Source organism: Rhinolophus sinicus, chromosome 18, assembly GCF_057876585.1.
Source record: "Rhinolophus sinicus isolate RSI-liver-muscle chromosome 18, RSI-T2T, whole genome shotgun sequence".
In the NCBI taxonomy this organism is placed as follows: domain Eukaryota; kingdom Metazoa; phylum Chordata; class Mammalia; order Chiroptera; family Rhinolophidae; genus Rhinolophus; species Rhinolophus sinicus.
In genome coordinates, this window is record NC_142518.1 from 116,253,943 (window position 1) to 116,281,369 (window position 27,427).

The following is a 27,427-nucleotide window of genomic DNA, read 5'->3' on the forward strand; positions in this document are numbered from 1 at the left end:
AGGATGGAGTGCCAGTGCCCCGCGATCCTCCCCGTAGGATGGCCAAGTCAGTGGAGGCACCTCTTGAGGGTTGGGCCTCACTGCCCTTGGGACCAGAACTGACCCAGGGGCAGATCTTCGAGGCCCAGACTGTCAGTCTACCGTGGAACCCCAGTGCTGAGATAGTGAAATGCAAGGTGGTCTTAGACCCTAGGACCTCAGGAGCCCATCCATCCAGTCAGGCGTGCATCCCCTGCCCAGGACTTTTCCCATTTCATGCACGGGACTCATGCCCTCCCAGGCGGAGTTCAAGTGCTATAGTGGGCTTGCAGGCTGCTGAAGCAGTGGATTATGTTACCAGCAGCAGCCTTTCTTAGGGCTTTCTGGAGAAAAGGAAGGTCACTCTCTTGGATGGTTGGAGGTTAGCTCTTCCTGGCACAATAAGATTAGGCTAGATTATGGTTCTCATCCTTTTTTTGGTTTTTCCCTGTCTCTTTTTCATTGTGGCAAAATACACGTAACAAAATTGACCATCTTAACCATTTGTAAGTGTACAGTTCAGTAGTGTTAAGTATATTCACAGTGTTGACCGCCCATCAGCACCACCCATCTCCTGAGCTCTCTTCGTCTTGCAAAACTGAGGTCTGTACCCACTAAACAACTCCCCAGTCGCCCCGTCCCCCAAGTCCCTGGCAACCACTTGTCTACTTTCTGTCTCTATGCACTTGAGTATTGTAGGGAACTCATACAAGTGGAATCTTACACTAGCTGTCTTTTTGTGGTTGGCTTATTTTATTTAGTATGATGTCCTCCAGGTTCATGCATATTTCTGATCCATTTTTTAACCCTTTCCACCAAACATCAAAATCTTACAGCCATCCTTAAGCTGATTCGGGCTTTCAACATAAGTTAAATTATTGTGGCTAAAACACACAAACCAATCAAAGCCACAGGTCATTTTAGAATATTCTTTCTCAGAGTCCACAGGCTCCCTCTGAGATTCAGCTAGGGCCCCTTCTCACCCACTGATTGACTGTTGCTTTAGATTGTTCTCAGCTCCTTAATTTTTAAAAGCGACACATTTGCAACAAGAACATGTTCAGACAACCTGTTGTAACAAAGACACAGACTGATCTTTACCACTCAGTCCACCTTGGCCAATCACTAAGCTCCTGAAGAGCCTGTTCCTTTGCAAAATGGACACAGTAGGAGTCTCCGCCCTGCTGCCCTTCCTTTGAACATCACTTGGAACACAGATGACAACGTGCTTTCTCCTAACTGTTGTGGTCAAAGTCATTTCTTCTGGTCCTCATACTTAGGGAACTCTATGGAACCAAGCACCGAAGAAAAAAGTGTCATCAGTGATAAGACAGCTGAATGGATTGCAGAAGACGATGACGACGTGTTTGTGGCTTCACGCACAACTGAAGACTTATTTACCGTGATACACAGGTCTGGACCCATTGTCTTAATTCCTCTTGTAATCACCTTTCCTTTTTACACCACCAGACAAACTGCTACCTCTAAGCAGCCTTTAGAATTGAAACTGGAGACTATAGTTCAGATATAGTTTCACATACGTGAAAGCAGTCCAGGGCGTCACTTCGCCAATTCACTCACATCTCTGGGTGAAGTGGAGGAGGGGCAGGGAAAGGAGGACCAGGTGCCCAGTGAGAGGCCCCTCGTCTCCTAGCAACCGCACGGCCTATTGTGACTCCATCTGCTGTCTCACAGCTGTGTGTAGTCACAGACATTTAACCCTTCACAGAATTCCTTGTACCAAAAAATCTGATCAAGAAGTGAAGTGAGGCACCAGGCTGAGTATCAGAGCAGGAACTTAGGCAAATGGTGAACAGATGGGGAGCCAGTTACTGGACAGGGCACAGAGCAGGGACCTGGTGAGAGGGAAACTCAAAGAGCCCAGTTATTAGAATAGGATTGGCTCCCAGGCTGTCTTGATTCACAATCACTGAGCTACTCGCCTCAACTCCTTAAATTCTTCTCTGGTCCCAGAACCTGGACAGGCACAGGACAAGTGGCTCCAGATGCGAGCATTGAAAGGAGTCCGTGGGAGGGGGGTGGGGTCCAAGGACTTACTGGTGACAGGAAAGCTGGTGACTGAGACTACATAGAAGTTCCCAGATCATGTCACTGACGTTCACTGACATTGATGAAGTTGTATGAAGCATTAGGAAATGTCCACTGCACGAATTCACTCATCGTCAATCTTCTGTTATTTAGGTCCAAAAGAAAGCTGCTTGGCTGGAAGGAGCCTGGCGAGGCCTTTGCCGGAGGCAGCAGACCGAGCTCTCACTCACCAATAAGGAACGCAGCTGAAGTGCCAGTCATCAGTGAGCCGGTGGCCTGTGCCAGCCTCGATGCTGGCAGAAACGATGATTTCAAAGCCTTGCTACAGAAGAAGGGAAGTAAGGCAACCCCCAGGTCCCGCCCCTCAGCAGCCGAACTGCTGAAGACCACTAGCCCACTGGCTCGGAGAATTATTGCACAGTTTTCAAAGGACTACGATAGCACCGACAGCCCCAGTACCTAAGGCGCAGGCCGAGCAAGCAGGCTTCAGTGAGTAGACCTGAGTAGAAAAGGGGGAACAGAAAGGCTTTTCGAAAGAAACCATGCAAATAACAAAAGAGCCTACGTTTCTTTTACGTTAGCTCACACTCTGGACAGCAGGACAGAGACCACTTTATCTAGAACTGAAATCATCAGGCACTTTAATCATGCTCAGACATTTTACGTTTTCATACTTCAAATCTTGCCATTACTTACTACCGACTTTCTCCTTATTTCCCCCCAGAAATTCTCAGATGCAAGGGCACAGGTGCCATCTTTTCAATCAATGACCCTGCTGCTCCTGTCACTGAGGGAGGGGCACAGTGCGAGAGCAGATTGGGGGCTGCCACACCTGGGGCCACAGGGAGCCATTGCTGATTATTCGCTTTCCTGCGAGGCCTTGATGACCACAGTTTATGTCTCCCTCTCAAGACGTTTGCAGGTGTGCACTTATTTTGCATGGGGTTGACTGGATGGCTTTTGTCGTGCAAAATATGAATGTGACTCTGTCCTGAACTTCATGCCTTTTTCAGTTTGATTGTCTACACGGAGATCAGGGTGACAAGTTTCAATAACATACAGACCCTTCCCCCCACCCCTCAGCTAGAAAAGGTCAGGACTGGGTTGCTTTGGATGAACCAAGCTCAGCTGATGAACATGGCTGCCATTTGTTCACGCCAATCCAAGGAAACTCACACATGCGCCTTGAGATCCTTCAAGTGTCTGCCAATGATAGCTAGGACCTGTGCCCAGCTTATGCTGCATTCTAAGAACTCTCATTTCACCTGCATGTGACACCCATTACAGGAAGTGATTAGCTGAAGGAACAGCATCATCAAAGGCTAATGGAGGAGAGGAAGTGAGTGTAACTTGCCCGCCACCATTCAGCTCAGATTGCACTTTGTGTTTGGTTGGGTTTGGTTTGGTTTAAAGGAAGTTTTACTCTGATGCAAATCTGAGAACACATAGAAGAAAAGGATACATCCAGAACTTAAAAAGGAAGCCTTGCAAGTTGCTATGGCCCAGAACACAAAAAAAGGGCTACTTTTTGCCATTTAGTTTCTGCTATTTGACCAACTTGCAGTTAACCTGTGTAGGGGAGACTGTAAGAACTGGGTAAATGGGATGCTGGTTGAGCCCCAGAACAATCATTGTGACCCCTCCTACCCCACCCCACAGCGTATAGGCACTAACTGTTCTTGTCAGTTCAATTTTGTAAGCAAAGCAAGAGCAGTGATTCATTTGATTTTCATATGTCTGGTCTCTGAGAGGTTGGGGGAAAAACAGACAAAGCAGTGAACAAAGAAAACTGGCTGACCAATAATGGTGGGTTTATTGCCCACCGTTCCCAAGAGGGAGAAAGAAGTCAAATGAAATTGTAGCCTGCTTCACAGAGGGTTCCCCGATACCTTCCTCCTTCACTCCCCACCTCCCCACCTCACACCCTCTTTACCCCACCCCCCAACAGAGTCATTGGCGAAACTCCTGGAGGATGCAGAAACTGCCCCAGAGACAAGCAGATCTTGATTTTGATAGGTCACGTTGCTCACCAATGAGAAGCAAGCTCTTAGCTCAGCGGCCCATGGTCCAATGGACATAACAGCTGAAAAACCACACTGAGCGCTAAAAGACTTGGACCCCTCGCACAGAAGCCCTAAGCCTAGGCCCTCGGTTGGTACAGTTCTGAATCCTAGGCTTCTGAGTACAGGTCAGGCCCAGCAACACCCCCGCAATCAGCACTTCCCCCGATTTAGACAGCAGCCACTTACAATAATAAACAGCAAAAGCTCAGGTGCTTTTGAAACATTCAAACCATTGGGTTTGAAGGTCCTGACGAAATTTCAGTGGTGTTGCCTGAAATCAAATAGATTCATTCCTGGCCTTTATTTGCATGTAAATGCCACACTTGTCTGCCCCAGACTCAGAATTCCAAAAGACAGAAACATTTTGCTGTGTAGGGAAATGAAGGGGGTGTTTGTGCCCCCCCCCCCCCCCCCCCCCCCCCCCCCCCCGACAATGGTGAAGGGCGGCCAGGCCTTTCTCCTAGGGAACTATTAAGAATAGCTGAACTCTAAAGCCAAGTTTGAGATTCGCATGCTATCAGACTTGTTACTTCTGCTGATTTTTCTGGAAGCTTCTTGTTTGCTACTTCTGGTGGGGTTTGCCTCTCCCCTCATCTTGCTACCTCTGGTGGTTTTCCCAAAGGACTCTAAGCGGCCTTCCCAGATACCTTAGCGTTTTTCAATTACCTTGAGTCTTGCGTTCCTGTACAATACTCTGTTTGGCTGGAATTTTTAGAACATCTTCTGTGTCATCACAGTGGCCCTCAAATGCCCAGTGGTTTTCCCAGTAGCACAAGAGGATTTGGGGCAGAGCTGCTATGGCCAGAGGTAACGCTGAGGACTGGAAAGATAGAGTTGGTGTTACGATTATCAAGGGGAGGAGAGGCTGAGTGTTAGGAGTAGGAAACATGTTGGGGGTTATGTTCAAGTGTATCTACCCTCTAAGGCACATAGCTCGTGCTTGCTGCCTTCTGCCGAGACGAGACGGGGAAAGAGAGTTGGTGTTACGATAATCAAGTGAATTGGTAGCCGAGTGTTTTGCACTTGGTGGGTATTCGTTACATATTTGTGGTTTGCATGTTGAGGACAGACAGCCAGTCATTCTCAGCATGACAGGAAACTTTGCTGGTGTCTCCTGGCCTTTGCCTGCCTCGCTTTCTCTCCTGGGCTCTCACCTGGCCCTAACTTGTCCCTCAGCCCCAACTCCTGTGAACTGCATCCCTGGTCGACAGTTCACCCGTTAAGGAGGCAAGACCACAGGCAGCAAAATAGTTCATGTGCACAAATCGACTAGTTGATCTGGATACATCACCTTGACTGTGCAAAGACAGAGGAGTTTCTTTCTACAGCAAGCATTTTCCCAGACACCCATTTTAACTGTCTCGACAACATGGATCGGAGTGCGATCCACTGTACCTACCAGTCTCAGCAGATCTGTCCATGCATCTGCCTTCTTCCTTATAAACCAACTAGTCCCTAAAAAGTCGGGTGCATGGCCAGTGCTCTGTTCCTCACCAGTGCAGCCTTTCATTATTACCACATCTGTAACACAATGGTGAGCTGTCCCTTTAATATGATTTGCCAGGGCCAGGACTAGAGTGAGGTGGGTGAGGGGCTTGGGGTATAAAATTTAAGGAGGCGCCCACTGTCAGGGCTGTGCAAGTGCCTTACCCTGGTCCTGGCCCTGCGTTCACACTCCATAAAGTAGTATCAGTTACTCTCCTTCCTGTGAACAAGTATGGTCCTTCTGATTGGGGGGGTACCCCCATCTGTGGTTGCACCACTCCTATAAACCTTTGTATGCCTCTACATCACTGACTCTTCAATATTATCCGAAAACATGGTTGCTTTCTACGTAACCTGCTCCGGGTGACAAGTTAGCACCCATTTCAGTAAGGAAGGCTGACCGGAATAGCCCATCAGCAAAATCATGAGTGAGCTGGGATCCTCGGCTCCTCTTTCCATCCCATTCTTCCCAGACCTTGCTTTCCAGCACCCATTGTCCCGAGTGCCTCCTAGTTTGTTCTCTTCCCAGCTAAGAAAAGTGTGCTCTCAGGAAAGGGCTAAATTCAAGGCTTAATGCTACCTCTTCTGAGGGTCGTTTGCAGTTTGACAGGGGAAAAGCCTTAAGCCAAAAGAATGAAGTTCTACTTGTAGAATTTTAGGCATAAGTTAGTGGCAGAAGTGTGTTTTTCACCGTGGAAAGGCCAAATTCCCTGACAGCTAACTGCAGAATGTAGAGAAATACCGTGATCTCCTGCAGTGCCACCAAGGGACTCTCAGAAATGGCTACGAAAAGCCACTGAAAAGGCCTAGGTAATTCATTTGTACATAAGCATTTTTACACAGATGGAACTAATGCTATTTATCATTTGAGTAAACACACAAGGATTTAAAGAGTTTGTGAAAATGTGTCCTGTTTGTGAAAGGTCAGTGTGTTGCAATATTGTCTGATCAATGTCAGTCATCCAGCATTGGTGGTGATTGTTAAACTGATTGGAGGTACAGCTTTACTGAACGCAAACCTCTGCTTCCCCCATTCTTGTTTTGCACTATCACCTCAGCTTGGTGTGAGAATGAGACCAGTCCCCCCCAACGCCTTTGTGTGCATTTCAGCTCCAAGTGACTAAGATATTAGGGATTTAAAAGGACAAGAGAATCACTTTGTGAGGAGTGTAAATGTCTAGTACATTGCTTTGTACACCTGAAACTAATAAAAAAAAAAAGGACAAGAGAGTGGGAAAGAGGTACAAAAGCCACCTTCATCAAAGGGCAGCAAAAATTATGATGATTGAAATAATGACATGAAATAAACAATGTTTTAGAATACTCTGAAACAGATTTATAGCGGAACACAGTAGCAAATGGTTATAGACACACATTTGAGACGCTTTTGATATTTTGAGCGAAAAGGAGTTTGCATAAGTCATGGGTTATGTGAAATAGGTATATACTCTTGTTCGATCAAGCCCCCAATGGAATCCAGTGATTCTCAAAGTGTGATCCCAGGACGAGCAGCGCAGCAGGCCTGGGGTGTGTGAGTGTGTGTGTGTGTGTGTGTGTGTGTGTGTGTCTAGTCCAGTGATGTGACTTCTTCAGCCCTTGAATCACTATAGCCACAACTGTCCCAATAATCCCAACTTTCCCGTCATTTCTGCTATCATTACAGTAATCAGTCTCTGGCTAAGTGCTGTAGATTGTCATATTGGTCAGGTATATGTTGTTTGGTGTGAAGAAATTATCAGATTGAATCAACTACTTGCTCACTCTCCACACATCTAGTCTGATTTTGGTTTAAACATTTTTTTTTCATTCACAAATACAAAAAAGGAAAAGGTATTATGTTGGTTGGGGATTGCCAACCCTTAAATACCTGTCTTCACCATGGTGGCTGTTTTCTAGAAGGGCTCTGGCAGAAGTATATTTGATTTTAAGATTTTGCCTAAATAGTGGAATTTGGTATCTACAAATCCACAAACAAAATATGAACTGGAACAACCAGTTAACCCCTCTCAGCCTCTCTTTAATGCCAAGCTTTATAGAAATGTATTCCTTATGTGGTGTTGAGCTTTTTTAATGTCCCGTTTTATAAAATGTTATGCATGCAAACACAATGCTCGTTGTACAAGTCACCTCAAACTCATTTCCTCCACAGTATGTATGATGGTGAAGAAATATCAATACGTATGTTCTTACCTCTCCTGATCGATTGTAAATTGCAAATCTTTCCATTCATTTTTAAATGAGATATATTTACTCTGGCTAGTAGTTAAAATTTTATTCTTTTTATTATATTTCATTGCTACTTTTTTCTACTGCCTTCAATGCTTACTTTGGGGAATATTTCTTATTTCTAGATTGTTGTATTTATCTTATTTCTATATTTATCTGTAGTCACGGAATGTTAGAGCCAAAAGGGACCAACTTCTCATTTTACAGATGAGGAAGTGAGGCCCAGAAAGGTCAAATAACTTACACAAGGTCACACAGTGGCAGGGCCCGGCCTCAGTCTCAGGTCTCCTGCCTCTGGGTCCAGTGTTTTTTCATGTAAAGCACTACATTTACAGAAGACCCAGAGCTGGCATCTACTTCTATGACACATGAATTTACCAGGTATCTCAGTGTACTGATACCTATGCTTGAAAGAAAAATGCTCAAGAATTCTTCAGTTCATGAATCCAAAGGCAAATCTGATTTGCAGTTTAGAAACACTGATTTCCTTCCAAATTCAATATGTGCTCTACTTCATACAATGGATGTTTTCCTTAAAAGTTGTTTGAAAAATGAATTTTTTGAATCAAATTCCATTTTTTAGGAGAGGAGTTTCCTGTGTAAGGGAATCTTCTGGTGATTTCTTTTGAAAATCAAAGAATCCTCTTGTCAATGCCTCTCTTTTTTTTTTTCAGTGTGAACTTTTCTAATTGGTGTTTGTTTAAAATAGGGCAAGCCAATATCGGCTTTCCTAGAGTCTACTCTATCCTTCCCTTCTTACACTTTATGAGATATTCTCAGACTGTTAGATGCTCATGAGAGTCTTACTTGTGTTCTAGAAACTTCACTGAGCTTGATATTTTGTCAATCCCTGGGCTCAAACTCTATGTCCATCTTATCAAACAATAACAGAATTCCGTAATCAGCAGTGAGCTCTGCATGCAAACTTCCGTTCTATCAGGACTCACTCACTCGGACATCCCTCCTAGCCTGTAGGTTTCCTGTGTTCGGCCTTTAGCTTCCTTTCTGTCATTTGAGCCCAGGGATCTATGCACTTACTCAAATCTAAATTTTAAGAAGTCAGAGACATGAGTTACCTTCAGGATTTCCTGATTTGAAAGCATCTGTGAAACAGTTTCTTTCTGCCTTTTATTTAAGACTTCCAGACTTAGGAAGGGAACCAGACTTACACCTTGGACTCTAAAGCAGCGGAAGTCCTACACTTGCCAAAAGCAAAGTGAAGGAGGAGGATTGGCTAGTCCTACTACGCACTCACAGGGCCACGGTTACTGAGTGCCAACAGTGACTTCAGAAAAATCAGGGAGACAGGAATTTACAAACCAGCATCCTGAACTGGAAGGTAGACATGAGGCAGTCCCCTCAGCGATGACCGCGTGTCCCTGGAAGAGCAGTTCGGGAAGCAGCAGACAGTAGGACAGATCAGAAGCCCAGTCTTCCTAGAATCCCAACACAAGATGGAAGGGAACCCTCTGTGGGGTGATATTACAAAGGCTTTTTCTTGTCTTCCTTTTTTCCTTTCTTTCTTTCTTCTTTTTAAACAAAAGCATTCCTTACTGGCTTGCTACCAGCAATTGAACTGTATTCTTTATATAGCTAGAGCTGTTTGTGTCTTCTTAAAATAAACAACTTCTGTTAAAACTGTTTTCTGTTTCACTCTCTGGTTTTCATTGTAGCAATAATGCCTTTATTCAGACAGTAAGCCCAGGTTGGGAACATGTTTTACCGACCACACAAGTGTGGGGCCCACACACATGGAATCTGATTCTCCCCCACCCCCAGTGCCCAAAACAGATATATGGGACACAGCATCTTGCGGAAACCTGACACACCAAGCCAGGAACCTGAGCTACACAGGCCGGTAATCCGTGTTCGAGGAGTCATCTCAGGGACTCCAGTTCAACTGCTGATGGAGGCAACAAGGGGTGAAGTGGGCGGCAGTTGCAGGCTCCTGAGGGGAGGCGGTTGCCATAGCAACTGTGCTCAGGGCTGCTCTTCCTTTGTTCTCTGGCTCAATGAAGCCACCCAGCAGGGCACTCCAGAGTGAGTCTGGGCTGGGAGCATAAAATGCAGACCAGATGTGGCGCAGATCACTTCTATCCCTCCACGAGGGTGCGAAGGTGTGGTCCCACCAGGCAGGTGATGTCAACTCCCATCCCAAAGGAGCTTTGTTTCCTGTTCCCAGCGTCCTTGTCTCCCCAGGTCCCGTGCAAGCTCATATCCACAGACAGCACGAAGCTGTTCTTCCAAAAAGACACAAGAGCTGGGAAAAACCTAGGAACTTTATAAGGGAAGGGAGAGGGGCTGGGGCTCCTCTCAGACATTAACAGCTGTTCAGATTTAAGACCAAGGTCAGAGAAGGAGGCTGGCTCCAGGTGGGCGTTGTGCAAGCACTACCTCTGTGGGACCCTGCAGTTCAGGGTCAGAGCCTCCTAGTGTCACCGCACCATGATTTGGGGAGCTTTAAGGGTCTGAGTCACAGTGAGCAAACTCAACAGACACATCAAGGACCGAGTCCGGTGTATTGATTAACAAAAGAGAGAGCACACCTTTGAAGCACAGGCCCTACACAGGAGTCCTGAGGCCTGAACTGAGCTCACACACTGTGTGGAGTTTTAGGGAATGCCGGAAGGATAGACATCTGTGGGAGAGAAGGGAAGGAGACAGGCTTAGGCAGGACAAAAGGACAGTAAGGCAGGCGGCACAAAGCCTCAGCTGACTCCATGGCATTACAATGACCTGTCAGCTTTGTCCTGCGCTGGGCCAAAGGGCCCAACCTTGGATGAAGTAACCTCCAGCTAAGGCAATCCCGAAGGAGATGACAGCTTATAGGGACAGAGTCCCAGAGAGCAGTTTCCAGGCTCTCGGCCTCACATGGAAAGGTGCTGGCTCAGGTAGTAGATGGCCATCGGCTGTGACTAGTTGGCCATCAGCTGTTAGCCATTAGCCACTGATATAACTGCCCTGGCTACAATGGTTGGTTGGTTGGTTGGTTGGTTGGTTGGTTGGTTGGTTGGTTGGTTGGCAGAGAAGCGGATGGCGGATTTTGTGGCTCCTGCTTCCTGTGTCTCCAACCCAGCCACCAGCGAGAATATAGTGGTACGACTCCCTTATCTATGGCTCTGTGGGTGTTCCTTTTTGGCCTCACCGTACCCTGCATTCTTGTGCGGGGAGCGGGAGCTGAGATCCTGCATGACACAGCTACAGAAGATTCTTTGCTGACAACACTCCCAGCAGTGGGGGCATCAAGCCCCCACTTGACAGGACATCTGCTGACACAGTTCTGTGCCCACCACAGGTGTCTTTCTCCCAGGAGCAGTGCAGGCTAAACACTTACAAATTCTTATTTTCTGATTCCCACTCCTTTTACACTGGTTTCATTAGCTGTCTTAAATTGAATACATGCCAGTGGCCTTAACTGGATTTGGTGATTCACAGCCCTCATCAATACCCACTCACACACCCTTCCAAGGGCATGTCACATATGCAAACCAAGTGTAGAGTACTGACCAATACAGACGCCAGGCTGGTCCAGCAGGGCCACTGCTGAGCAGCCCCAGGCACCAGTCCCAACGGGCTTCATGTTCCTCTTATGTACGAGTCGGCAGCCAGGATAGAAACTCCTCTGCTCATCTCTTTGCCCTCAGTGCTTGCTTCATACTGCTCTAAGCTTCTGCTCTGCCACTCAGTCTTCCACCACTCCCCTCCCTCCTCTCCTTTTCCATTGTGCCCACTGGAAGCCCAATTCTAGGATAAATAAACACGGCTGCAACCCAAACAGAAAGATTCTGCCCCCCAACACCTTGCTCCACTGCCGCCTGCCTCTCTCCTAAGAATCCTGCTTCTGCTGAAGGCCTCTCCTCAGAGGTTCTTTGCCCTCCCCCAATGCTTCTGCATGTGGAGGCGGAGTGTGTTCCTCCTTTACTGCCCACTGCACCTTCCAGGCCATGATTGCTGAATGTCTCAGTCAGTTCCCTCCATTCAGTTCTTCTTTCCACCCCTAGACTTGCCCAAATCCAGGATCACTTCAAATTCATGTGGAAGACGCATTGCAAATCCCCGGCTTCTCATTTCTTTGGCCTCCCTCTGTTGACCCCTTTTTCTGCTCTTGTCATTTCTGGCTGTTTCTAATTTCTCAGGGAAGCAAAACCATCAGCTGAGGTGGTGTGGCCTTCATCAGGAAGGGGTCCCTCTCTGAAAATAACAAGGCAATGTCCTGGGATTCCTTTCTCCTAACTCCTTCCGGTTGGAACCGATATATATCCACATCTTTCCATCCTAAAAATAACTCTTCCTGGACCTCATGTCACTTTCCAGCTACTGTCCTGTGCCTCATCTCCTTTCTTCAAAACTAACATCATGAAAGAACTGCCAGCATTGAGCAGCTCTGTTCCTCTCTGATCTGACTTCTGCCCCCATCCCTCCACCGGGTCCACTGTCCTGAGGACCACTGAGGACCTCCATGTCAAAGAATCCAGTGATCCTTTCAGTCCTTTTCCTACTTGCACCTTCGAAGCACTTGGTATTGTTGACCACATTGCATTCTCCTGCTTCCCCACTCACTTATCTGACCACTCCCTCAAAATTTCAGTTGTTTCTCCCTCCACTCTTCTTTGGCCTTCTCCCCCTTCTCCTTAGCAAGCATTCCCTGAGTGGTCCACATCTACCGCTCCTCTCCCTGTGTTTCCTGCCTTGGAGAATCGTATCACCATCCAGCCATTTGCACAAGCCAGAGGCCTAGGCATTTTCCTAGATGTCTCCCCTTCTCTCCTGCATCCAGTGAGCTTTACAGATTCTACCATATAAATTTCTCCTGTGTCCCTTTATTCCTTGTTTTATTTGTTGTCATAGGGGTTCAGTAAATATTGAGAAGCCTATCATTCTATTTTATTTATGTCACACGATTTTAAAAAATTAGCTTCACACCATACTATGAAATCAGTTCCATAGATAAAAACCTAAATATGAACAGTGGGGCTGGCCGGGTGGCTCAGGCAGTTGGAGCGCTGTGCTCCTAGCACCAAAGGCCGCTGGTTCGATTCCCACATGGGCCAGTGAGCTGCGCCCTCTACAGCTAAGATGGTGAACAACAGCTCTCCCTGGAGCTGGGCTGCCTTGAGCACCCGGAGGTGGGCAGCCAGCGAGAGCTGCTGTGACTGTGAGCTACCCACCGACGACTGGGGACCGGCTGCCTCAGCCAGGGGGAGCGCAAGGCTCATAACACCAGCATGGGCCAGGGAGCTGTGTCCTACACAACTAGACTGAGAAACAACGGCTTGAACCAGAGTTGTGGGGGAGGCGGAAGAAAGGGGGAAGAAAAAAAATATATGAACAGCAAAAATATAAAGCTTTTGGAAGATGAGGTAGGAAAATATCTTCATGACCTCGGAGTAGAGAAACATTTCTTAACACACAAAACCACTAACCATAAAGGAAAAGGATAAAATTCAACTACATTAAAATTAGGAAACCATTTAAAGAGGGAAAAGGCAAACCACAGAAAAGGAAGAGATAGGGGCGGCCGGATGACTCAATTGGTTAAAGCGTGAGCTCTGAACAACAGGGTTGCTGATTCGATTCCCACATGGGCCAGTGAGCTGCGCCCTCTGCCACTAAAGATTGAAAACAGTGACTGAAAACGGCCACTGGACTTGGAGCTGAGCTGCGCCCTCCACACCTAGATTGAAGGACAACAACTTGGAGCTGATGGGCCCTGGAGAAACACACTGTTCCCCAATATTCCCCAATTTTAAAAAAATTAAAAGAAAAGGAAAAGATATTTGCAACACATATAACCAACAAAGGATTTTCAGCATACACAAAGAAGTCCTAAAACTCATCATAAAAAGTCAAAAAACTCAATTGAAAAAGGGGCAAGAGACTTGTATGGGCTCATGACAAAAGAAATCCAAATATCCAATAAGCATGTGAAGGTATTTAACCTCATCTGTTATCAGAGAAATGAGCAGTGAGGGAGTAGAGAGTAAAAAGGGACAGGCGGATATGTTCATTTATCTTGACTGTGGTTCTGATTCCACAGATGTTCACTCGGAAGATTGTCACTTTAAATATGTGTGGTTTGTTGTACATCAGTTATACCTCAGTAAAGCTGTAAAACACACATACAATCATACACACAATGACATACCATTTGACATCCACCAGACTAGCAAAATATTTTAAAGTCATACAATAACTAGTGTAGGATGTGTAGGAATAGAAACTCTGATACACTGCTGGTGGGGATCTAAATTGGTTCTATTACTTGGGAAAACAATTTGTCTTTATCTATTAAAGTTGAAGATACGCGTCCCCCAGGAACTCAGCAATTCCACTCCTAGATATATATCCTAGGGAAATGTGTACATATCTTTCCTGAAAGATATGTATTATAGATGACTCATAGCTGCATTTCACAGAACAGCCCAAACTGGAAACAACCCAACAGTTCGTCAAAAGGAGAATGGATAAGCTGAGAAATACTACGGAGGAACACATACCGTGTGATTCCACTAAAGTATAAAACCAAGCAAGACTAAATTCCTGTTTAGGGATGCATCCATAGTTGATAAAACTGTAAAGAGAAGCAAGGAAATTGTTATCATAAAAGTGAAGAGTGGAAGAGTGTGGCTCCTTCTAAGAGGAAGAGTAAACTGTAATTGGTCAGGCAGCTGCTGGGATGCTGGCGGTCTCACACTGGTGCTCACTTGTAACTATTGTTACAAGTGTACAAACAAATGGTATATTTGATTTAAGCACTTTTCTGTATGTACGTCTGTATATGTTATATTTAACAATAAGAACATCTTTTTAAAGACCCAAGATACAATTCTGAATTACACCAAATTTTAAGGAAGGGCTGCAGGGAAAGGAGTCTAGGAAAGAGACAGGGCAGGAGGAACCAAGAGAAAAGAAGCCCCAAATTTCCAAAAGGGAGTGGACAACAACACCAACCCTTATCCGCCCCTGCTTTGCAGGACACATCAGAGCAGGGCTGAGAGCCACCAGCTTGTGTCTTTACAGCCATGACAGGAATATGCTTGCTGCACAAGAGAAAAACGAGCGAAGGCACAAACAGACAAGAAGAAACACTATAAGGATGCAAACATATGGGAAAATGTCTACTCTTCCTTAATGAGCAAAGACATACAAAATTTTAAAAACTGAATGGCCATTTTTTGCCTATTATAGTAGCAAAAATTGAGGGGAGGTGGAAGAAATTGCAATATGTCAGGCTGGAGAGAATACCAAATTGATGCATGGTTACTGACTGCTAACACTATGAATAAATAGCATTCTTTAAAAATAAAATCTGGCAATATGCATCAGAAAATTTTAACTGCTCATACCATTTTACTCAGTAATCCTACTTCTGGGAATCTATGCTAGGAAAATTAGACACAATGTGATATATAGATGATGTATTACAGAATCGTACACTTGAAACCTGTGTAACTTAACTAACCATTGTCATCCCAATACACTTTAATTTAAAAAAAGAAATAGAACTGAATATATCAGTAATGAGAATTTTTTAAAAAAGAAAATTACACAAAGGAAGGAAAAGGGTATATGAATGAGTCTGGGGCAAGGGAAACAAAAGAAAAAATAAACAAATGGGACTACAGCAAACTAAAAAGTGTTTGCACAGCAAAGAAAGCCATCAACAAAAGGAAAAGACAACCTACTGAATGGGAGAAGATATTTCCCATTGATACATCTGTAAGGGGTTAATATCCAAAATTTATAAAGAACTCATAAAACTCCACACCAAAAATCCCCAACAATACAATTAAAACATGGGCAGAGGACCTGAACAGACATTTCTCCAAAGAGGACATAAGGATGGCCAACAGACATATGAAAAGATGCTCAACCTCACTAATCATCAGAGAAATGCAAATTCAAAGCACAAAGAGATATCAGTACACATCTATCCAAATGGCTAAAATAAAAAGTTGTGATAACACACAATGGTGTTGATTAGGTGGAGAAACTGGATCATGCATACATCACTGGTGGGAATGTACAATGGCACTCTGGAAATGAGTACGGCAGTTTCTTACAAACCTAAACATGCAATTACCATACAACTCAGCAATTACACTCTTGGAAATAATCCTAGAGAAATAAAAATTTGCATTCACACAAAAACCTGGACACAAATGTTTATAGCCACTTCATTTGTCATAGCCCCAAACTGGAAACAAAACAAACGTGTTTCAGTGAATGAATGGGTAAACAAAGTGTGGTCCATCTATGGTATGGACTACTACTTAAAATCGTACAAATGTTAGATATAAGCCTAGGGTGCTTCAGGAGTGCAAAGGAGTGCCCAGCCCAGCCTGGGAAGAGGTGGAGAAGAAGGTTAGGGAAGGCTTCCAAGAGGAAGTAGCGTCTCAGCTTGGTCTTATTAAGTGGTAACTGGCTCAAACATGGAGGAAGAACATTCTGAGTACAGAGAACAGCGTGTGCAAAGCCGTGAAGTCTTAAGAGAGCAGCATACATCAGACGGCCTGTAAATGGTAGTTCAACATGGTTGGAGCTCAGTGGGGACTAGCAAGAGATGAGCCTGCAGGTGTCAGCAGAATACCCCTTGGGCCTCCAAGCTAAGGAGCCTATCAGACATTGGGGAGCCGCTGAAGGGTCTTAATTGGGGAAGTAAGTATCAAATTGGTTCCTGAGAGCTGTCTGTCAGACTCTGGGGAGGGTGGGTCAGAAGGTGGTGAGACCTCAGACTGAGAGACCAACATGGAAGCTGTTCCCTTGGTCCAGAGAATGTGCTAAAGGCTGTGGCAGTGGGGAAGAGGGTGGGGGACGAGTACAAGAGTCGTTTGGTGGATCATAACTGAGTGTTCATTGTTCACTGTAAAATGAGGGGCAGGGGAGAAGGCAGAATGCACTGGGCATGGAGACGCACCCTGGAGGGCAGGGCTACAGAAGCTCTCTTCCCCACTGCCCCCTCTCCTTCTCATTCTCCCCCACCCTCGCCGTGTTCCTGCTCCTCACCTCTGTGCTTCTGGGCCTGGGTGATTACTCAGAACCAACACACTGATGCATAAACCAGAGGCACATTTATTTCTGTCGCATGGTGGGGGCCTAACTTAGACCTGTTGTGAAAACTAAAAGTGATCATGAAGGGAAAGCTCCAGGCTCATGCTGCATATGCCATTGGTGTTGGTTGTTTTCCATCAAATGAACACTGCCTCCGAAAGAACCCCCCACCCCCACCCCCGCTCCAAACTGGAACATTAATGTCCTCCGGAAATGGCAGCTCTTTCGCTTGCACAGATAGAATCTTCTTCTCTGAAGCCCTTTTTTTTTTTTTTTTTTTTTTAAGATTTTATTGGGGAAGGAGAACAGGACTTTATTGGGAAACAGTGTGTACTTCCAGGACTTTTTTTTTTTCCAAGTCAAGTTGTTGTCCTTTCAGTCTTAGTTGTGGAGGGCACAGCTCAGCTCCAGGTCCAGTTGCCGTTCTCTAGTTGCCGTTCTCTAGTTGCAGGGGGCACAGCCCACCATCCCTTGCGGCAGTCGAACCGGCAACCCTGTGGTTGAGAGGATGCATTCCAACCAACTGAGCCATCCGGGAGCTCAGCGGCAGCTCAGCTCAAGGTTCCGTGTTCAATCTTAGTTACAGGGGGCGGAGCCCACCATCCCTTGCGGGACTCCAGGAATTGAACTGACAACCTTGTGGTTGAGAGCCCACTGGCCCATGTGGGAATCAAACCGGCAGCCTTCGGCGTTAGGAGCACAGAGCTCCAACCGCCTGATCCACTAGGCTGGCCCTCTGAAGCCCCTTTTTAAAAAACAGTTGTTCTTGGGGGTGGCCGGATGGTTCAGTTGGTTCGAGCACAAGCTCTCAACCACAAGATTGCCGGTTCAATTCCCACATGGGATGGTGGGCAGTGCCTCCTGCAAACTAGATTGAAAACGGCAACTGGACTTGGAGCTGAGCTGTGCCCTCCACAACTAGATTGAAGGACAACAATTTGGAGCTGATGGGCCCTGGAGAAACACACTGTTTCCCAATATTCCATCCCCACAAATAATTAAAAAACAAAAACAAAGAACCAGTTGTTAAAACAAAGAACCAGTTGTTCAAGGAGTGACAGAAAATTCTTGAGCCACTGACTGGGTCCATCCCATCAGTAATACACTGCATCCATTTGCTACTTTTGCAGGTAGCTGATCCGATCCACTGTGTCCCGATTGCTTTTTCCTGCTTTCAGTTTCCAAAGGTGACCTTTTCCTATCCTTGTCCTCAGAGTCTGGGGCCCAGAGCTCCCCATGCCCTGACACGTCTGAATGGGATCAACAAGACCTCTGTTTTGTTGCTTCAAGCTCTCCTTTCAGAATAAGCTGTGCTGGGGTCTCAAATGGGAAAGAAACGGTAGCTGGTTGTGGAGCAGGCTGAGCAGAACAGAAGGTTTGAGTCAAGGTGTGTGAACCTCCGTCCTGGGAAGAGGGCTGTCAGTTTCCCTTCCTGCTTTTCCTTGTTTCGGGAACGCATGGAAGAATCAGTCAGAGGAAATGACTAGAAAATACAAGTGGCAGGTGGCCCTGGCTCTGCTCACTGCAAACTCACTCACAGTCACTACCATGGTTTCAAGGCTGAAGTTTCCTCTCTGCTCTTCTGTTCAGTCATCACTGCTCCACACACTCCTGCACAGTTGGCTCCACAGACTGGTGCAGACTAAACCCTGTGTACAAACTAGCTTATTTGTTGCTTGTTTTATAAATAACGCTTATTGCCTTTTTTCTTGGAAAAAAAAGTACATGCCAGGAAAATTAGCGATAAACTCATATTCCAGAACTGACATTTCAGATTTCATATTTCCCTCCCTATCTTTTTGTGATGCATACCGCATCACATAATTGAGATCAAACCTGATTTTGTATATCTTTCAAATGCTTTTGACTTTGAACCCCACAGTGGACTTATGCCTATCTCTTTCTCCTTTGAGCTCCTGGCCTTCCGGCACCGCTTAGGGCAAATTCAGCCACCTGCACAGGCTTGCTTGTTACTGTCGCTGTTATCTGTTGGAATGCACAGAGCTCTCACAATGTTCCAGGCACTAAGCATTTGCCAGGCATATCAACCATTTAACGCTGGCTCTTTACTGGGATCTGAATTGTCCTTTATTCCCGCTCCCAGCCTGCCATAGCCAGGGGTTGCCAGAAAGGCTCTTCCCTATGAAAACCCAAAAGTAAAGGTGTCTCCTGACCCTCCTGGCTGTGGATGAGCCAATGACATGAGGCCACACTGTCACTATCAAAGCCCACCACCCATCTCCCAGCTGGACTTGGCAAATCAGTACACGGGGCTGGTGGGATCCACCTCGGAAGTGGGGGAGCAATGAGCCCCTCCATGCTGGGTGTGTTCCCAGAGTTGATCATGGCTGATATGAAACAAGGCATGCCCAGGTGCGTTGTGTCCACAAGTCACAGCAGCATGACATAAGGGGGGCTGCTTGTTGTGTATGAGTTGGAGGTGGGCATGGGCTCCAAAATAACTGATCCACTGGTCTGAGCACAAAGCATCCTAGGTCCAACAAGGCTTTGTCCCAAAACTAAAGTCTGAGCTGGGCCTCCTTCTAGGTCCTGGCTGGCACTGGGACCTGGAACAGCTACCCTGTGGAATGGAGGAAAAGGCCTGCCCTTATATAAAATTGATGGAGGAGGGGTTGCAGGTAAGGGGAGAAAGTGTGAGGGCACAAATTCAAAACTCATTCATCTTAAGCTAACACTCTAGGAACTATTGATTGTTTTATGTGCTTTACAAATACAAACTTGTTTAATTCTTTCAACACCCTGTAAGTACCTACTGTTATCATCAACTCCATTTTACAGATGATGAAAGTGAGTAAAACAGGTGAGGTAACTTCCTCAAGGTCACAGAGCTAGCAGCCAGATGGTGGAACAGCGATTTGAAGCCAGGTGATCTGGCTCCAAAAGCCTGTTTTTAACTGCTGTACCATCAGAGAAATTTTGGGAAATACACAGAAACAAAGATAACAACGTATACTAGCACCACTGGTCACAGTTTGCTGGGTAGCCTGCCCGTCCTATGTTTTACGGTACACTACATGTTTTTTAAAAGAGGAATCCTTTTCTACAGCTTGGTCTGTAACCTTCCTGAAGGCCATTTCCCGTGTCTGTACAGATGGCTTTACACTCGGCACTTTAAATGGCACGTATCTTTTTCTGTGGTTGAAACATTATTTATTTAAGCAATACCCTACCGAGGGACATTCAGAGTGCTTCCAATTTTTCTCCATGACAGAATTGTCCAAGAGGCAGAGGGGTGATCACCTTTTTTAAAAACCACCTTTTGACCCCAACCAGCTACATCTGCAAAATAAAACTTAAGCACAAAAAACCGCAAGGGAGGGCGTCCTTGTGTGTAGGAGGGCAACCACCGCGGCTCTTCCTGCTTCCCTTTGTCTGGCGGCCCCGCGAGATTGGCTGGAGCCAGCGCCGAGGGACTGCAGAGGCCCACGGCTCCCATTACGCACGCGCGGGGCGGGGGGACGGCGGGAAGCAGGCGAGAGCGCGCCAACACCCGCGCGTGACAGAAGTAACAAAAAGTGCAGGGGCAGGGCTTCCTGCCTCGCTCTACCCTTGGCTCCGCCCCTCTGCCCTGCCCAAGCTTCTCATTAGTAAGACATCTTCAGCCCATAGGCCCGAGAGCCAAAGGGCTGGGTCTGCCCCAAGATGTGCCTTCTTCCGGAGCCGCAGAAAAAGACAGCCAATTGCGATGCCGCGCTCAGGCATCTGTTTAGGACAGGCCCATGGGTCCTGAAGGGGCTTTGTACGGCAACCGGTACTTGAGAGTTCAACGGCAAGTTTCGAAGATGCCGCCCAAAGGAAAAAGCCGTTCTGGAAAAGGGGGGAAAGGTACAGCGGCCAGAGCAGCGGGGGAGAATGGGGTCGGGTTAGAAGCGGGGGGAGGGAGCAGACCGGAGATCCCCGGGGTCCCGGATGGAGGCAGCGGGTGGCCAGTGACTGACCCGGAAGTGATAATTTGGACAATCAGTGCGGACTTCTCTGGAAAGCTTTAATTGATAAAACATGGAAGGCAACTAGATGGCAGCTAGAGTAGAACAAACGACTAAGGGAACGTTTTGTTAGTTTCTTCAGGATGGGGAAAACTGGGGAGTGAGGCTGACCTGAAGGACCCAGTAGAGTTAGAGAGGGAAAGGTGGTACAGAGGAGGGAGATTTAGGGGGAAATGGGGTCCAGGACAGAGGTGGAGCAGTTGAGCTGTGAATAGAAGGGACACCTGATGCTTGAGGTCACAGGGAAAGAGACGAGGATGAATGTCGTTGTAAAAACTGGGGCTAGAGAGGGAGAAAGTGGTGGAGTTTGTAGGAGATAATACTCAATGGCCCATATTTGTTAATAAAGTGGAAGGCACCGGCAATTTCTTAGACTGAGTGGCCGGCACTGAGTAGGGCTGTTGAGAGTACAGGTTTGGAACAGTCACCGAGGTGATGGAAAAGGGAGTGAAACGCTGGTAAAAGGATTGCCCTGTGCACTGAGAGCCTAAGATTGAAGGCCGTGAATTTCTGGGGATCATGTTCTGCACAGTCATGATTTACCTAGTCCCGTGCACCTTACAGTATAGGATTGAAAAGAGTTAAGTGTAGTCTTCAGCCAAGGTGGAGGTTTTGTTGAACAGTGATAACAGAAGGATAATAACACAAGGGAGTTACAGTCCCAGTGGGAATACAGTCCAGATGGTCAAGCGTGAGGTCCAGACAGGAGGGAAGACGTCTGACGGTGTAGGGCAGAGGTGTCCAAACTGTTTTCAATGTTTTTCACGAAGGGCCATATGCAGTAAAATACACAAACAGCCGGGCCACTCACTCGAGGTGAAGTACGTATTGCCTCACCTGGTTTATTCAAGTAAACTAAATATATTTTTGGAATTTGCTGCGGGCCAATTAACAATAGATCATAGGCCACAGTGTGGACACCCCTGGTGTAGGGGAACATGGCAGGATAAAGGGACAGAGGTGGAGGCGGTTTTTGTGAAGACAAAGAGCCAGGGTAGTGGGAATGAGGCATGAGAAAGCTGGAAAAACAGCAAGTTGTAGCCGGAGACTGAACTACTAGTTCTGAGTGGCAGATTCATCGGGTGCCTCTGAGAGCAGGTGGCCTGAAGCAGAGGCATGGCCATTCGGGAGGGAGGTCTGGAAGTGTAAGGTTAGGTTGGTGGATAATTTCTCAGCATAGATGGTGAGCTCATCATAGATGGTGGCAGGAGTGAGGGTGGAAAGGAAGCCTGAAGCTACTGCCAGAGTCCTCAATCAGCCAACGGGAGTGAGGTGGCATTTAGAAGATGACAGTATCCAACAGGGGAGAGGATGGGCTAACTGGAAGGCATCATTATTCAAAAGTGAACATACAGCAAACCCACCTAAGAGTCTGGTGTAATAAATCTCCTTTGGCAGTGACATTTTCTTAGGCATTTGGTAATCAGTACAGTATTTTGGGTTTTCAGTTGTGGGCTGGATGCTATGCCAGGCACAGGAGATACGAAGATGAATAAGATGGAGCCTCCTGATAAAAACTTTTCAGTGGTTCCCTATGACTTCTAGCATGAACCCCAAGTTCCTTAATGGGGCCCAAAGGCTCTCAGCCACCTCTCCTGGGCTCATGTCACAGCACTCCCACCTCAGATGTGGCTTCATCCATAGTCTTCTACACATACCACTGTCCCCCCACCCTGGAGTGTCTCCTCACCCTTGTTCTTTCTTCACCTGGTCAGCGCCTGCTCATCCAGGAAACCTTCCCTGATTGCTTGCAATATCCCTCTGCTTCCACAGCCCCCTCCCTGTCCATTCTCCTAAATGACCTCTACAGACCCTTCTTCCCAGGTAGCATGTGAGCTCCCTGAAGGAAGGTACCATGGCTTGTTCACCTTCGTATTCCCAGTGCCTGGAACTTAGTAGTTACTTAGGAAATGTTGATTGAACTGAACTGAACCCAGCGATAGTTCTTAGGGACATCAGCCTCCAACTGTAAGTATGCTGCCGACACAGAAGTTGACATGGTAATAAAATTACATATCAGTAAAATGTAAGTTGCCGCGGATGGTTGTTAATCTGAATATTGATGACTTTTCTTGGGAGGGTATTGATAGGCAATGTAGTAGACTCCAGAAGTTTGCACATGAATGTATTCTTTAGCCAAATAGGGATGTTGGAGAATTGGATCTTTATTTAAAATATGTCCGTGGAGATTTTACATATTGGAATGGCGAGTACTCAAATACACAGCTGTGTGCTTGGTAGAAATCTTACAAGAGCTCAGGGGTTTGCCCTTAGAAGGCGCATCCAGATTGGATCCAGAGACTCTGGACCAGGCGTGTAGTGCTCTGTCAGCTGTTAGCACACTCCCCAGTGTGTGTATTTTTCTGTGAAGGGTTTATGCAGGGCACAGGTTTGCTGTTGTAAGAGCAGTGAATCAGAGATTAATTCAGCTTGATGTAGTCCAGTGTCTGGCAGAGTCCCCTTTGGAAGCTTGGTGCTGTAACGAAGCTAAAAACTTGTTGTGTTGGCCCTTTCTCTAAATATCAAGGTGCAGTTTAAATGAGTACCTGTCATCTCTTCTCTAAAGGGGAAGCCGCCTCTGGGAGTGACAGTTCTGACAAGAAGTCCCAGGGTCCCAAAGGTGGTGGCAATTCAGTAAAGGTGAGTTACTAGGTCATTTTTCATGTTAAGTATAAAAAACACATATACATGTGTTATGTTGGTACATGTAAAAGGAAAAGACAGTATGCTTAACTCATTCTAAGAGGCTAGCCTGACACTGATGTAAAATCAAGATAATACAGAATTGGAAAATCTAGACCAATCTCACTTATGAAAAGTAATTCCTTCACAAATATTTTTCAAATGCTTTCTCAGACTTCCAGAATGTCTTCATACTTCAGTATTGTTTCTTCAAATGTATTAAGTTAGAGCTTCCAAGTAAATGAATGAATTATTTCTCAGGACAAAATATTGTATAAAACACAGAGCTTCAGTAAACAGGCAAAGGCACAGGTCTCATTAGCTAGCTCCCTTGCTGGTGAGCTGCAAATCAGGGCTCTGCCCATGAACATGGGGGTGAGACAATTGCAGACAGTTACTTGAAAGGCTCTGTCCCAGAGGAGTGTCCGCCCTGGGCAGATAGAATCTGCAAACAGAACTATACTACTTAGTGCTATGGAACAGGCAGTTTCCATGTTTCATTCAGGATACGGGATCCCATACTCTGATTCATTCATTCAGTAAGGATTTAGTGATATCTGCCCTGTGCCAAGCAGTGTACTAAGTTCTGGGTATTTAAAAAAAAAAAGCATAGGAGATGGTTCCTGTTATCAGTCTAGTTGGGAGCAGTTCGGTAAAGAAACACGTCCCATTGCTGTATGATAAGTGCAGTAGTGGAAACGTATCATATAAACCCAACCATAAGAGAGAGAGAGAGAGAGATCATGTAAATAGTGTGGGCCATTCTGCCCACTTTCTCCTTGATGAACCCGTGCCCCAGATAGCGGGAGATGGGGGACATGGAGCTGCTTTTCCATAGTTGACCTCTGTTCTCGCCTGAGCACCTGGTCCTCAAATACAAACCAGCTACTTCACCTGGCTTTCAGCTGAAGAAGTGCTCGTTGGGCTTACGAGCGTAATGAGGGCTGGCATGTTAGTCCCCAGTATGGCATCTCCGTAAGGGATGTTGGAGGGTCATTTCAGCTATGTGCAGCTTTCACCTTACATGTTGGCACTTGCTTCCCACCCCTACCTGTACCCCCTCCTTTAACCCCTGGCAGCAACTAACCTGTCTTCCGTTTCTGCCATTTTTTAATTTCAAGGATAGTATATGAATGGAATGATACAGTATGGAACCTTTTGGGATTGGCTTTTTCTCTGGAGATTGTGTTCCAGTTGTCACATGTATCAGTAGGCTGTACTTTTGTATTGCTGAGCACTGTTCCATCGAATGGAAGTGCCATAATGTTGTCGGAAAACAGGTTCTTGGTGTTCGTGTGGCAGGAAAGAATTCAGGACGCCCCAAGTAAGCCAACGAGCAGTAGATTTAAAGAGGACAGTCACTCTCAAGATGACAAGAGCGACTGCCCCAAAGAGAAGTGGCTTTGGGAATTTATTACCCTTAAAATGAAAGGGTGACACATTCTTTCCTTTGCTGTCAGGAAATTACTCCTGTGGGCTTAGGATCCCCTCGCCCCCAATTTCAGTAGTTGAACCCTGAGGATAACCTTGCTTTACTTGTCTCTGAATTTATAAGGGAGACACCTTTAGCCGCCACCCTAGTGTATCACCTACAACATAGAATAAATAACAGATTCTATTTGCATAAGAAATGGGAAATCCTGCAAAACAGATACCTTGACAAAATCAGTTTAAGGAAATAGTGATTTTTTTAGATATGCCTTTATGTAAACATAGGTCAACTGTGAATGCTTCTATGGGGTTGAGTATTATTAATGTTTAAGATAAGATACTTCCTCAGTGTCGAATTATGGAGAGGCTTTATACATTGGGCCTCTTGGTAAAAAGTGTTTCCTGGTGGGTTTTTTTTCATATCGTCTCTATTCTGAGGAAATAATAGCTGTTATTGAGTGCCAGCTGCTTTATCTGAATCTTCACAACCCTATGAGAACACACAGGCTCTGTTACTATCTCCGTGCACAAGTGGGAAAACACTTAGAGTTTTAAAAACATGTCTAAGATCACACAGCAGAGATGGGATTTGACTCCAGGACCCCAAATCTCAAACACTATCATGTTTCCTGTTAACATCGATGTACATGGTAAAAAATGGGAGCTTCCCACAGTCAGGTGCCTATTTTCCATCTAAATCAGGGTCCCGAGCTATTGTCTTGATGTGGGAAATGAGTTTGTGGTCACTACCCGACTGGGCAGACTTCTAGGATTTTCCGTTGCCATGAGCTAATGTGATTTTTCACTGTTGAGGGTAACCCAGACATTACTGCCGTGCTGTGACTAAAGGAATCGATTGCATCTCCAAATATTATGTGAACATACTTTTGCCTTGTAGGTCAGACACATTCTGTGTGAAAAACATGGAAAAATCATGGAAGCCATGGAAAAGTTAAAGTCTGGAACGAGATTCAATGAAGTGGCTGCAGAGTATAGTGAAGACAAAGCCAGGCAAGGGGTATGTGCTGTTCCCATTTCAAACGATCTGTCCCCCACAGAGGACACGCAGCAGTGGGGGTTATTTCTATATTCTGCCATTAATTTAAGCCACGTCTTGGTTTAAAGATCTTAAAAGTGAGCAGTTGAATATGGGTCACCTATGTGTAAACCTAGGTGTGAGCAAACTTGCACAGGTAACGTGAGCGCTCCTAGGTTCAGTGCAGGGTCCTTGTCACCCACTTCTTTACAACCCAGATGAATAAACCTGGGAACCTCAGCATTCAGGTTGGGAAATGCTCAAGCTATGGTAGGACTGTTCCCTCTTCAGGCCCACTTGACATCACGTGTCTTTTGGGTTTTCCAGGGCGACTTGGGTTGGATGAGCAGAGGGTCCATGGTGGGACCATTTCAAGAAGCGGCGTTCGCCTTGCCTGTCAGTGGGCTGGACAAGCCCGTGTTTACAGACCCTCCGGTTAAGACGAAATTTGGATATCATATTATTATGGTTGAAGGGAGAAAATAAAATTGTATGAAAGAATGAATGTTGTAGACATTGTGCTTATTTCTTTAAAAGGTGTTGGATCATCCTGTTTTATGAACGCTGTCACTGAGTTTCAGGTGCGCTACCTGCTGGAGTCCTGTGTTCAGGACATTGGCTTACCCAGGATACTAAGTGAACGTCTTCTGTGCGTGTCACCCATAAAGGAAGTTGGAGTGCTAGAAAAAGCAAGCTAACTTCTGTGGCACGGAGATGGCAGTTACGGCTAGCTTGTGAGAACGTAGGGCAGGAATGGGCCTTGGACATCACGCACACCTTTGGGAAGTTGGCTGAAGTTCTGAAGGAGTTGGCAAATGAAAAAATGAAGGATTTATACATTTACATCCATGGCATATGCAGTCATTTCTGCTTGAAACTGTATTTTTTTCATTAAGTTCAATGCTTAAAGAACAAACTTCATTCATAGTAGGGTAACTGCAAATGAAAACCTAAACGAGTTCCCACTTTTTACCTATCAGACTGGCACGGTTCAGCATGTTGGTGAGAGTATGGGGAAACAGGCCTTCATTCATTAATGGTGGAAATGTATAGTACTCTAACCTCTATGGAGAACAATTTGGCAGTACCTATCAAAATGATAAACATATGCTTTGACTCAGCAACTCCATTTCTAGGAATTTATCCTATGGACGTAATCACATGTATAAAAGGTACAAAGGTACAAGGACATGCATTACAGTGTCCGTTGGAAACAGACTGAATGACCATTGAGAGAAGCCTAGTGTATGTATATAGTGTATACACTACCCACTATATAGTGGGTAGACGCGCGCACACACACTGTACTACCATCTGGGTACACACACACACACACACACACACACACAGTACTACCATTTGGATAGACACACACACTC

At 45.9% G+C, this 27,427-nt stretch overlaps 2 protein-coding genes across 11 annotated transcripts in view; both read left to right on the forward strand.

Annotated features, from left to right (window-relative positions):
• Positions 1-9,483, forward strand: part of NHSL2 (NHS like 2) — a 187,411-nt gene extending 177,928 nt beyond the window's left edge. For all 10 annotated transcript variants that reach the window (XM_088795202.1, XM_074324037.2, XM_074324042.2 and 7 more), the window contains 2 exons: positions 1,299-1,431; positions 2,221-9,483. In XM_088795202.1, the coding sequence (XP_088651328.1) occupies positions 1,299-1,431; positions 2,221-2,530 (443 nt within the window). In that variant the 3' untranslated portion in view covers positions 2,531-9,483. The remainder of the gene's footprint in view (positions 1-1,298; positions 1,432-2,220) is intronic.
• Positions 9,484-20,582: 11,099 nt separating this feature from the next.
• PIN4 (peptidylprolyl cis/trans isomerase, NIMA-interacting 4) lies at positions 20,583-26,553 on the forward strand. Its single transcript, XM_019747960.2, has 4 exons — positions 20,583-20,738; positions 23,466-23,539; positions 25,911-26,030; positions 26,376-26,553. The coding sequence occupies exons 1-4, from the start codon at positions 20,633-20,635 to the stop codon at positions 26,532-26,534; spliced, it is 459 nt and encodes a 152-aa protein (XP_019603519.2). The 5' UTR covers positions 20,583-20,632; the 3' UTR covers positions 26,535-26,553.
• The last annotated feature ends 874 nt before the right edge of the window (positions 26,554-27,427 follow it).

What these genes read in the sequence shown, in the direction of transcription:
- PIN4 (XM_019747960.2), top strand. Translation starts at nt 20,633, where the DNA reads ATGGGTCCTGAAGGGGCTTTGTACGGCAACCGGTACTTGAGAGTTCAA. An exon ending in GTGGTGGCAATTCAGTAAAG is followed by an intron (nt 23,540 to 25,910) that starts GTGAGTTACTAG and finishes TTTGCCTTGTAG; the next exon opens with GTCAGACACATTCTGTGTGA. An exon ending in AAGACAAAGCCAGGCAAGGG is followed by an intron (nt 26,031 to 26,375) that starts GTATGTGCTGTT and finishes TGGGTTTTCCAG; the next exon opens with GGCGACTTGGGTTGGATGAG.